General features: G+C 59.8%; 1 protein-coding gene across 2 annotated transcripts; it reads right to left on the reverse strand.

Annotated features, from left to right (window-relative positions):
• Positions 1–2,057: 2,057 nt before the first annotated feature.
• On the reverse strand, positions 2,058–11,821 carry CYGB (cytoglobin). 2 transcript variants are annotated; one of them, XM_043461666.1, is made up of 4 exons: positions 11,519–11,821; positions 6,170–6,401; positions 5,713–5,876; positions 2,058–3,324 (listed from the first exon to the last, which is right to left on the reverse strand). In XM_043461666.1, the coding sequence occupies exons 1-4, from the start codon at positions 11,659–11,661 to the stop codon at positions 3,291–3,293; spliced, it is 573 nt and encodes a 190-aa protein (XP_043317601.1). In that variant the 5' UTR covers positions 11,662–11,821; the 3' UTR covers positions 2,058–3,290. The 2 variants fall into 2 exon arrangements, with proteins under 2 accessions (XP_043317601.1, XP_043317593.1); XM_043461658.1 differs by having other exon boundaries at positions 5,739–5,876; positions 11,519–11,810.
• Between the last annotated feature and the right edge of the window lie 55 nt (positions 11,822–11,876).

An 11,876-nucleotide genomic window follows, 5' to 3' on the forward strand; every position in this document is an offset into this window, starting at 1 on the left:
GAGGACCTGAGTTCGATCCTTGGTCGGGGAAATAAGCCACCCGCGGCCAAAAATAAATAAATAAATAAATAAAGCGACAGAGGAATGTGAGCCCCAGAGGAAGGAAAATAGGAATAACTTGGCCCACCCGCTCAGGCTGAGGCTTCTTTTCGCATGCCGTTCCCGCCGCGGCCAGTAGGGGTCACTGTAGGGCTGCCTCACCGGTCCGCTTGGCAGTAAGGAGACTCAGCCTCTGCACCCGCGTCCCTGACACCCCATCGCTCACCGCCAAGGGGAGCTGACCCACTTGCTCCGCTCGGTCGGCGACAAGGTTATCCCTCAGCACACAGCAGAAAACAAAGCGCCAGTCAGTGCTCCTGCACCCGGTAGCCCCCTGCCTCCAGCCTGCCGCCCACCAGGACCCGGTGAGCCCTGCCCAGCATCATCGCCTCTGTTCAGACTTTTATCAGCCCCCTCCTCAAGCAGCACCCCTCCCCCAACTATAGGATAAATCACCAGTTGCCAATGTCCCCTCTTTGTGGGGTGGGCAGTGGAGAGAATCTTTCTCCAGGGCCGCGTTCCAGAAAAACTCCCATCTCCCAGGCCCCCTCACCACTCTCCGGTCAAGAGAAGTGAAATGGGGAGGGATTTTTCTTTCTAGAGACTACCCCCCACCTCCAACCACAGATGCCCCTTCTTCTCTTAGTCACAGCCACCGTGGGGACCACAGCCTCGCGGTCCCCACCCCCACCCAGAGCCCTCTGGCTCAGCCTGAGCCCGCCAGGGACCACGAGGCCCGAAACCTGGGAGTCTGGCAGTCTCTTCCAAGACTCATCACTCATCTTGGCCAGCTCTCCGCCCACCCCCACCCCGTCCTTCTATTTGTTGCTTCCCAATGACCTGGCGGTCACTCTGCCCTGAGCATTCCCACGTCCCCAGGACCATGGCGTGCATCCTTGTTCTCCTCGTACCTGCCTTGCAAGACAGGTCTCACGTTACACTCCTATTTTAAATTAGAGGTGACCTGTGGCTTAGAAAGTCTGAGTGACTTGCCCAAGGTCACACAGCGTAGGGAGACCGTCCCTGCAGAGCCGGGCGCTCTGTCCCTGGAAAAGCCTTGCCCTCGCTCCATCCTCTCCACCCTGTGTCAGTGAAGCACCCAGCTCACTTTTGGCCCCAGGTACTGGTCTTGCTTTCTAAGAGCGGAGTTTATTTATTTATTCCCTGGATTGCAGTCAGCACCTCTGCTGTGCCAGGTCCAGGCCGTGGAGGCTCGGCCTGCATTCAAGGAGTTCACGGCCCAGGGAGACTTTCCCTGTGTGTCAGCTGAATCTTCCCAGGCAGCCGGAGCCCTCCCCAGGGGCAGACGCTGCTTCCTGCTTCCCCTGCAGCCCACCCCGGGGGTGGTGACCTCCTGGTGGCTCCTCAGGGAGCTGTGCTGCTGACTGTGGCCGCCGTCAGGGGTGGGGGCTGGGCAGGCCTGGCCTGAGGCTGTGGAGTGGGAGACAGAAGGGGCTGGGAGCTGAGGGCTCAGGGTGGTCTTGGGGGGGTAAGGCTTGTAAGGGCAGACTTTCTCAAATGCCCACAGCCTGCCCCACCCATGAACCTCGAGCGGCAAGCAGGGTATGGGACACCCAGCTCAGGTCTGGAAGGTCAAGGCCTCGCCCTTGGCTTGCTTGACTCACTAAACAAGCAGGACCTTCGTTTCCGAACATCTCTCCCTGGAGTCTTCCCTTGCTTATCCTATCCACACCAGGGAGATTTCCAGAACAAAAGGTGAAAAGTCCCCCGGACATTTTAAAACAAGCCCAGACTCCCTTTCTGCCCCACCCCACCCCCAAGAGCCCAGCTTCCAGTCTGCAGCTCTGTGATCCCGACTGAACCACCAGGGGGACCCGCACCACCGTCCTGAGCCCCAATCAGAGGGGCCCGCGACCAGCCAAGGCTGAGACGCAGGTGAGGGGGACCTTGGTGGGGAGGTCACCTTCCAAGAAAAATGCCCCGGTCTTGAACTCAGGCTGGGGAGACAGAGGCGAGGGGCAGATGGCAGGAAAAGACCAAATGAGCGTGCACAGACACAGGAAGAACAAGTCTGTTTAATGACACGGCTGGGTCTGGTTACAAACGTCAGAAACTACAAAAGGAGGACAGGCAGTTACACGGACGGCTGCACGAAGACGGGACGGGAGGAGGCAGGCACAGTAACCACAGTAGCAAAACATCCTTGAGGACGACACACACGACCCAGGGGTACACATGGGTGGGGGGAATCCCCAGCAATGCTGACCTAGATGGATGGACAGGACTGACCGCCAGCCAGCAGCAGGGGAGGGAAGGCGAGACAGAGGCATCTGGTCCCATCACCACTGCCCTGCCTGGCGGACAAGCAGCCTGGATTCCCTCCCGCTGTCTTAGCGGCAAAGGCAGATGGAGCCTGGCATTCCAGGTTTCTTGACCACGGCTCCTCCCCTGCTGGCTGCAGTCACCCCATCCAGAACTTCCGGCCCTCTCTGCCTGCCCTGGCCCATCTGGGGGCAAGTCAGGAAGCCACCTCCTTTTGTAGGGGGCAGAGGTAGGGTGCACCAAAACCTTTCTGCCTCGAGTGGAGAGCGGGATGTAGGGAGCCGGTCAGAGAGAAGGGTCTGGGCTTTGCTGGCGAGCTGCGTCGCCCCCGCCCTGCCACATGATCTTCTCTGTGCCTCTGTGGGACCCCCATCGTCTCCTCCAGAACACTCTGATCTCTGCCCAGAAGCTGCCAGGACCCCTTGGTGGGCAGAACCGAAGCCTCATACGCGCCTCTGGGCCCCACTATACACATTATAAGATATGTATGTATATATATATATATTTATATAGAGATTGTATATAGAATATATCTGTATATGCGGTAGACGTGTGCGTGGTACTCTAGATAAGTGATGCGGAGACCAGACCCGCGTGTGGCCAGGCAGATAGAAATAGGCCTCTTCGTTCCTCGAGTGACTCACAGACCTGTCCCTGATCCCCGCTGGTCTCTAACAGTGAGTAGAAAAGCTAAGAAGGGTGTGCCCGGCTCTTCAAGGAGGGAGGGTCCCCCATCCCCACAGGCCACCCGCTTTGGCGCCCTTGGAGTCGGCATCCGGGTAGCCAGCGTCACCTCCTGGTGGCTCCAGGGGGTACTGTGGCCCAGGCAGAGGCAGCCTCTTTCCAGGAAGATGAGTCAGGGATTCTTCCAGCTTCCTTGGCACCCAGAGATGGAAGGTCAAGGAAGGTCTTCAGAACTCGGCCTTCTGCTCAAGGTGCTGCCAGGGATGGGGGAGAAGAAGGGGGTCCTATGGCCCCGAAGAGGGCAGCGTGGCCGGCGGGCTGCGGATGAGACAGAAGGAGGTGACAGGTTACTAGGGCCTCAGTGTGGGGCCAGGGGACCTTCGCGGAGGGGCCAGGAGTCGGGGACTGGTGAGACAGGTACTACCCTCCCGGAATCTCACGCGGGACCCCTGAAAGGAGCCCACTACACCCAGCTTCTAAGGCCCTCTTCTGCCAGGAACCTGCGGTACGACCTCCACCAGCCCCCTGAACCTCATATCTTTTTCTCTAAATCCTGAGTCCTGCGTGCAGTGCCCACCTCTGTGAGAATGGAGTGCTAGAACTGCTGAAAGTGTTTCACAAACTGCAAAGAACCGTACAAACATGAGCGCCTGTCCTCAGTTCTGAGACGCGCACACTCCTGGGTTGGCCTGTGGTACCCTCTCGGGCCACCCACGGGCGTCCCCTTTGCACTCACCACCCCCCACCCCCACTACCCCCCATCAAACACCCACACACACACCCACACACGCTCACACACCCACACACACCCTGAAGCAGAGACAGTTCAATAAACAGTGGCGTCTGGCCCACTGTTGAGTCTCTGATAAGAGAGGCTGGATGGAGGCCTTCTAGATCTCTGCCCTGGAACTCCGTCCCACCCTCTGAACCCATTTGGACCCAGCAGTAGCTGGGTCTGCAGGCCCTGGGCCCAGGGAGACACACCCTCTTGGGGGCTGCATCTGTGCCCCGCGGAGATCACGGGCGGCACTCGAGTGTGGAAAGGGATGAGGGGATTCCCTCAGAAACGTGGGGTGCTGGGGCCCAGGAGGGCGCAGGGCCCTGACCAGTCCTCATAGCGGCACTTCTCCATGGAGCCCACGGGAGCCGAAAGGGGGGAGGCGGGAGATTTCGGCGGTTTCCTAATGTTTAGGGTTTGGCAAGATTTTGGTCCCAGGGGTCCGGCTGAGGCAAGAGAGGGGAGGCGACGGGGCTTCGTGTCGGGAAATGTTGTCCATGTGGTTCTGATTCACTCGCACCGGCCAGCTCTCTCTCCCTGGCCCTCCAGGCCCCTATAAAAAAGCCCTTTTCTCTAGAAGCAGGAAGTCTCCTCTCTTGGCTGTAAACAAGCTCATCTTTGGCGGCAGAGCCTGCCTGGGGAGAGGCGTGGGAGGGCAAGCCCCCTTCCCCCTTCTGACCCTTTCCCGGCCCCTCCGGCTGCTTCCGGAAGCTCTGCAGGCCCTGCCAGCACCTCCTGGTCAGGTAAAAAACCGCCTGCCGGCTTCCTGTCCATCCGCTCTGAGGTCTGGGCCCGGCCAGGGCCCAGCTGCAAACATCTGGAGCGGCCCCCTGGCTGTTGCCAGCAATCCCCGAGGGCTCCGCTCCCTTGAGTGGTCCTGAGTCAGGGAAGAAGGGGGAGGGGGGCCAGGGTGGTCAGTGGCAGGAAGGCCGGGAGGCAGGGCCTCGCCAGGCTGCCCTCGGAGGACCTGAGCTGCGCGGGGACGTCTGCGGGTAGAGGTCCGGCCGGCCCCGTGGGCCAGCTCCCAGCTTGGAGCCCCGGGGGTGGGGGTGGGGACGCCACCTCTTCCCTGGGAAACTGCTGGGACTGTTTCTCTCCAACGCGTGTCCCGAGCCTCTGGCTGACCCCTGCTTCCCATTCCCTTCCCGCCCCCGTGCCTCTCCCCCCCTCCCGCCTCCAGCCCAGCCTGGCCTCCGCCCCTCCATTGAGCTCCCAGAGCCCCAGCCCCACGGGGGCCCAGGGAGGCTGGAGTGTTCCCAGCCGCCACGTCTGGGGGCCAGCCCTCCCCGCGTGCTCCAAGTCAGTTGGAGTCACTGGGAGGCCGCTGGCCACCCTCTTGGAGCCCGTCCCCGGGGCCCTCACCCCAGAACTGGGAACGTGGACTCTGGAGTCAGCCCGGAAGCAACCCCCCCTACACCCGCCCTGCTGGTGTGTGTGGGAGGGACATCCACGCTGGCCCGGGTGGGCTCGGCACGTGCGTGCATCCCCGTGATTCTCCTGGCTCCGGCCTGCTTGGAGGCCAAGGCAGGAGGGAGCGCTGGTCAGCACGAGATGAAAAACAGCCCCATGTGATGGGTACCCAGGGAGGAAGTGGCCAGAGCTGGCCTGGACCGCCTCTGGATCTTATGAGCCAGCCTCCTGCCAGGAACCTTTCGAGCCTCTCTGCTGGGGCAGCCTCGGTCTTGGGGTGCTCTGCGTGCCCCCCCCCCAGTTCTAGGGGAGGGGGAGGCTCTGCCTGAGGAGAATCTGTCTGGGGCCCTTGGCATGAGTGGGCCTTTTCCCATTGTGCCTGTTCTTCTCTGTGTGCACCCCAGAGCCACCCGCCCTGGGAGTGTCCCTGCCCTGGAGGGCGGTCAGCCCCTGGGCACCAGGAGAGGTGGGAGGCTGGGGGACAGGGGAGGACACGGCAGGGAGCGCTGCCTCCTCACGTGGTGGCGTTGGGGACCTGCTGTACCCAGCCCACTTCCTTGTAGGCAGCGGTCACGTGGCTGTAGATGAGGCCGCGAAGTTTGGCCCAGGCTCTCTGCGTCTCAGGGGGGAAGTCATTGGCAAATTCCTCGGCGATCACCTCCAGGATGACTCCAGAGAGGATCTGAAAATGAAGAGAAGGAAGGGGGGAGTGAACCCCCGGGGTCCACCCCCCCCCCCCGTGCCCCCTGCAGCCCACAGAATCCTGTGGTTGGCTGAGGGCATCATTCAGGACACAAGTGCCTGGCAGCTTTGGGAACCAGACACCCTCAGGACCCAGCCCCATTCTGCTGCCCCTCCCAGGGACAGCCACGCCGGGGGACGAGGATGGGTGGCCCCCCTGACTGTCGCTGGCTGTGGGGCTCGGGAGCTGAATGGGGTTTGGTGTTGGGTGGCAGCACCCACCCAGGGACCCACCTTGAAGTACACGGGCTCCACCTTGTGCTTGAGGGCATGGGCTTTGCCCACCAGGGCGAGCACAGAGGACACCTTCTCGGGGTCGTGCAGGTTCTCCACCACCGTGTTCAGGGCCCCCATGACCCGGCAGGCATGCTTCCGCAGCTGCGGGCTCCGCTCCATTTCCAGGGGCTCCTCCATGTGCCTGAACTGGCTGAAGTACTGCTTGGCTGACGGGAAGTTTACAAAGAACCTGCAGGAGGCAGCAGGTGGGCGCTGAGCAGCGGGGTGGCCTTGGGCCCCCCCGGAAGTGCCCGGATGATGGGGAGGGGAGCCTGGTCCACAGGTGGAAGAGGGTGATGGGGGAGAGGCAGGACCCACTCCCATGCCACCGCGTGCAGCCGTCCCTCAAACACCAGCGCTTCCTCTGGCCAAGCTGGTTGACATGAAGCCCCTCCCTGGGTCCCGGCCTTTTGCATCAGTGAGATCTGCACATCCTCTCCCGGTCTCTGCCTTCCTTGCTCCCCTGCCTCTTGCCTTCTTCCCAAATGCCACACGCTCTTCAAGGCCTGCTCCAGTCGCAGCCGAGAGGGTAAGAGCCTGCCTTCTGGGAATCACGGGCTGGTGTTGATCTGGGGGCAGTTAACTTTTCTGAGCCTCAATTTCCTCATCAATGAAATGGGCATCACTGCTTCTTTCTTGAGAGTCCTTGTGAGATGTTGGGAGGAGGCAGTGAGGGAGCTCGCGGGCACAGTGTGGATGTAGGGTGCTCGGTAAAGGCCTTTGTTATGATAAGGTCAGAGCTCTCTTCCTAAATAAGGAAAGGCCCCAACTATGACTTAACTCCAGTCACGGAAGGGAAGGGAAGAAATGAGACTCAGTCCTCCTCCCAGTGCCGTCCCTTCCCTCTTCACTACCCCGCCACCCTCCTCAGCCTGCAGTAAACAGTCATCGGTTGATTTAATTAAAGATATGGCTTGATGTCACCTGCCTGGTGTGGTTCTGTAAGTCCTTCCTGTCTGTCTGTACATTTGTCCTCTCCAGCCAGCCTGTGCACGCCTTGGGGCAGACCCTAGGGTGATCTACCCCTTCCCTCTCGGGTTTATCTGCAATTGTCTAATTCCCCCCAAATATCACATTCACTATGCAAGAGACCTGGGTTCGATCCTTGAGTGGGGAAGATCCCCTGGAGGAGGGCATGGCACCCCACTCCAGTATTCTTGCCTGGAGAATCCCTAGGGACAGAGGAACCTGGTGGGCTACAGTCCAGGGGGTGCAAAGAGTTGGACATGGCTAAGCACACAGCTCGTCACATTCACTGGGTCGCTCTCCAGCTCAGAAACATTCCATTACTCACCATTGTTCTACCGGACACAGTCAAAATTCCTTAAGATTCCAGGCTTCTTAGAAACTGTCCCACACCTGCTTCTCCAACATGGGGTCCACATTTTGCCCCATGCTCCAGCCCAACAGCATCACTTAGCATCAGTAAAAGATTCCTCGGGTGAGCTGGCCTGTCCTTCCACACAGTGGACCACCTCCCTCTCTCTTTCCCCATGTCAGTCGGCCCTCTTCCGGAGCATACGGCCCGGCCCAGGGTGACTGTTTTCCTTCCAAGGCCATCAGTGGGTTCCCTGCCACCTTTCACGGCTTTTTCCCTTTCTACCCGTCTGGGTCGCACAGCCCCAGAGCAGAGCCCGGGTCTCACGCACCCTCTGACCCTTCACCCTGGCACAGGGCCCTGCGGTTTGCAGGATGGTGGTGATGACATTTGCGCTCCATCTCCCAGTCGGGACAGGGAGGTATGTGGCCAGACTCGATCAGAACTTACGTAACTTAACTGAAGCCTCAGAAAAAGGATGGACTGTCTTGGACCTGTTTTTTTTTTTTTTTTTTTTTCAGGTTGTTTTCACATCTTTGGAGTGTCCCCCTTTGTGATCAGAGAGAATTGGTAATTTGCTAAAATGACCCTTGGGGCAGGTCTCAGATCTGAGAGCTGGAGTAGATGGAGGGAGAGCATCTGGCCCCCGCCACCCTTTCAGGCGACGAGGGAGGCTGGCGGGGCAGTGACCGGGACACAGTCCATATGGAGAGCTGGGAGGGCCCCTCTCAGAGGCCAAGTGTGACCTTGGGCAAACCACTTCACAACCTTCTGTCTGCACAAGTGTGAGAGCAGTCCCCGCACCCCTGCTCGCTACTTCACAGATACACTGGTGAGGACAGACGAGGTGACGGGTCTGAAAACACATTGGAAAAAAGCATCACAGTGAAGGACAGCTATGAAAAACGCAATCTGGCTTTAAATGGGGAATCTCTGACTTTGGAGGTCTTACACGGCAACAAGAATACCAATTTCGACTTGGCGGGTGAATAACAACATGCAGAGCATGTCTACTTGCTATTTCCTTTAATGCCACAACCAAGTGGGCATTATGTCCATTTTACTGACGAGGAGGTAGCAGGGACTATTTATTGAGCACTTACTATAAGATCTCATTAATCCTTGGGATACTGTCCTGAGGTTGGCACTGTTTTTATCCCCATATCCTTAATGAGGAACTGATGCCCAAGGTTGCCCAGTGGAGTGGGTAGCAGGACCAGGAAGGAGCCGGAGCAGCCCCCACATTGATGACTTCCCCAGGCCACCTCAGAGGCTGCTCTGCCGGGGATGGTGGCCTGAGACCCAGTGGGTCTGCTGCTCAACACACCCAGTGCCATGTTATGGCCCTGAGGAAGGACGGTCCTGCCGGGTCCCTCTTCTGAGCCATGAGAGTCTAAGGGCCTGAGCTCTGCTCCTTCATCCTGGGGTCTCTCCCAGCCCCCCTGTGTTTACTCCTGACCCTTTCAGTCCCGGCCTGCGCTGCTGCTGGGAGAAGCCTCAGCAGCCAGCCTTGGGGAGTTTCTCAGCTTCCAGAGGCATCTGGGCTTCCAAGAGAGCCTGAAATAGGCCTGTCTGCACGTGAGGGGGAAGGCGGCAGTTACAACTGGGAGGGGAGCCTTCCTTGAGCATGGGTGCTCCCTCTTGGTCTCCTCCGGCAGGGAGAGGGGGTGTGGGGTCCGGGTGGCCCCTCTGCTACCTTCCTTACGTCTGCTGCCTCCTCAGGGGATGAGACTGGCCCCAAGGCTACTGTCTTGGGCTCCACCTGGCCTGTGGATGGCCTGTGAAGACAGGACAAAACTGGGGGAGTGCAGGATCTGGGGAGGGGCCTTATCTGAGAAGCGTATCAGTCTTGCCCCCTAACACCGCCCATCCTGGGGCAGACAGCAGGTGCAGGAGTGAAAGAGAAGGGGGGCTGGTGGGATGTGGGCTGAAGGAGGGTCTGCTCCGCCAGCTTCTGTCCCAGGCTGGGCTGGGTTCCTGGCAACAGAGGTGGGGTCAGATGAAGTGTAGCCGGGGTTATCAGCAAGCCAGATCTAACTGCTATCTCGGTCTTCAGCCGCTCTTCATCTCGGGTTAATTGTGGGCCTGGCACTTGGTAAACACCTCCCCAGCCCAACCCAGTCCCCTCTGAGGAACTAGCTCCCCCCAGGGAACACAGAGGGGCACACAGAGAGAAAGAAAACCTTGCCAAGAGCTCAGACTCTCCAGAAACACCTCGGGGTTCAGGTCCTTCCTCGGCAATCCTCCTGGGGAAGTTAGGTGGGATCCCAGGAGCGGAACTGTGGACACATCTCCTGTGCTGCGCTTAGTCGCTCAGTTGTGTCCGACTCTTTGCGACCCCATGGATTGCAGCCCGCCAGGCTCCTGTCTATGGGATTCTCCAGGCAAGAACACTGGAGTGGGTGGCCAAGTCCTCCTCTACATGTCCTTATTGGCAAATGGCAGGGTGTTGGGACAAAAAATAGCCATGGTCCTGTTAACCTCGCCTCATTTCCTCCTGGTGACCTGTGTGAGTATCCGCATGCATCCTGAGGCCTGAGAGCTGAAAGCTGCCCCCCTGGGATGCAGTCTGGCGCATCTGTGACTCTGCGACCCACCGTGTGGGTGCACGATTGTGCAGAGATGCACCTCCCATGTCTGATGGCTTGGGAACCTGAAATCCCCTCTTACCTTCCCCACCACCCCAGCTGTTTCTGAGCCTGGGAGCTGCCCAAATAGCTGTCTCTTCCTTAGGCGCCTTCTTGGAACTCCTCAAGAGTGCTGCTTGCTCTTTTTTTCCTCCAAAATCTGTTTCTAAGTTGGAATCAGGGCACATCATTATGGAGCTGGGTAGGTCCCAGGCTTGGGGGAGGCAGAAGGGAGAGAGTGTGGGAGAAAAAGAGGAGCCAGAGATGGGGCCAAGCCTGGGAGACAGGCATGCACTTCAACTGTCCTTTCCAATGGGAGGTTTCACCCCATCTTTAAATCAAAAGACTGCCCCGATCTGTCCTAGATTTGACAGCTTCCCTCTGCCAAGGACAGAGGGTTGGGGGTGAGTGTGGGTCTGGGCCTCTCTGCCTGCACCCCCCAGGGACCAGCATGTGTGGGAAGAGAGCAGTGATCTGGAGCTGTAGTCAGGTACTAGCGTGTGCACTCTGTGGGAATGGCGTGCATGTGCATTGGTGTGTAGGAGTGTGAATAACAGTGTCACTCTGTGTGCATCCCTTGGGGGCATGTGGTTCCTGAATGACCCCTGAACCCAAGACCCACGACCTTTCCTCCCCAGACCTGGGGTTCTGTCTCTGAAGGATGAGATGGGGCCCTGTCTCTGAAGCTTCTCCCTTTCCCTCCATCAAACTCAGCAGGGACTGTATCCGAGGGGACTGTTTACTTCTCCACTCACCTGCATCTCACCTGGGAGCTCCCTGCTGGCCTGGCCCCAGGGGCAGGAAGGGACCAGCTGGGAAAACAGGACCTGTGGGGTCCACTTCTTCTGACCTCTATTCTTTTGCCCTTTGCGCAGCCCTTCCAAGTCTTTGAACACGGAAAGGGGCTGGCTGAGCTGGAGAAAGGGGTTTGCTCCTCTTTGTCCTCCTTGGCTGATCCTCAGTTTTCTTGCCTCTAGAATGGGGAGCCTCCACGACCCCCATTGGAAAGGCCGTAAAATGTGCGTCCAAAACAGCTGCGGGTGGCTGGGGTCGCGGTGAGGAAGGCAAGGCTGGCTGAACCAGGAGTTCTGAGGCCCGGGAGAGGAGGGGGAAGGAGGTGCCTTCCTTCTGTATCTGGTTCCTAGTTCCTGGTGAGCCCCTCGCCCAGAGCTAAGAAGGGCTCGGCCAGGGCTTCGCCCACCCTAAGCCGCCCCAGGCTACCCGCAATCCCCCGACCGGCTCGGGCCCCAGTCGCAGCTGGGAAGGTGGCGCCCGAGCTCGGACCCGCGCCGAGCCCGCCTCTGCCTGGAGCAGCTGCCGCCGTCCCTCCCCCGGGCCCGGCCGGGCCGGGGCGACACCTACCTCACCAGGATGGCCACCCCCACGTCCTCGCAGTTGGCATACAGCCGGGCCCACGTCGCCTGCACCGCCTTCCTCTCCGCCTCGGACAGCTCCTCGCTCCGCTCCCTGCGCTCAATCTCCATCTCACCCGGCACTTTCTCCATGAGCAGCTTCAAGCCCAGCCCGGCTTCGCTCGGCGGCGGCGGGGCGCGGGGCGCGGGGCGCGGGGAGCCGGGGCCGGCTGCGTGCGCGGCGGGCGGGCGAGTGGTAGAGCGCGCCGGAGGGAGGGAGCGTGTCTGTCTGTGCGCGCCGGGTGTGTGTGTGTGTGTGTGTGTGCGCGCGCGTGTGTGTAGGGTATATGTGCAGGGGGCGGGGGACC

The sequence above is a fragment of the Cervus canadensis genome, chromosome 1 (genome assembly GCF_019320065.1).
Source record: "Cervus canadensis isolate Bull #8, Minnesota chromosome 1, ASM1932006v1, whole genome shotgun sequence".
Taxonomy (NCBI): Eukaryota; Metazoa; Chordata; class Mammalia; order Artiodactyla; family Cervidae; genus Cervus; species Cervus canadensis.

Coding starts and splice junctions, on each gene's coding strand:
- CYGB (XM_043461658.1), bottom strand. CDS start 11,661: ATGGAGAAAGTGCCGGGTGAGATGGAGATTGAGCGCAGGGAGCGGAGC. Junction 6,402..11,518: donor GGGGTGGCCATCCTGGTGAG/GTAGGTGTCGCC, acceptor TGCCTCCTGCAG/GTTCTTTGTAAACTTCCCGT. Junction 5,877..6,169: donor TGGAGCCCGTGTACTTCAAG/GTGGGTCCCTGG, acceptor CTTCATTTTCAG/ATCCTCTCTGGAGTCATCCT.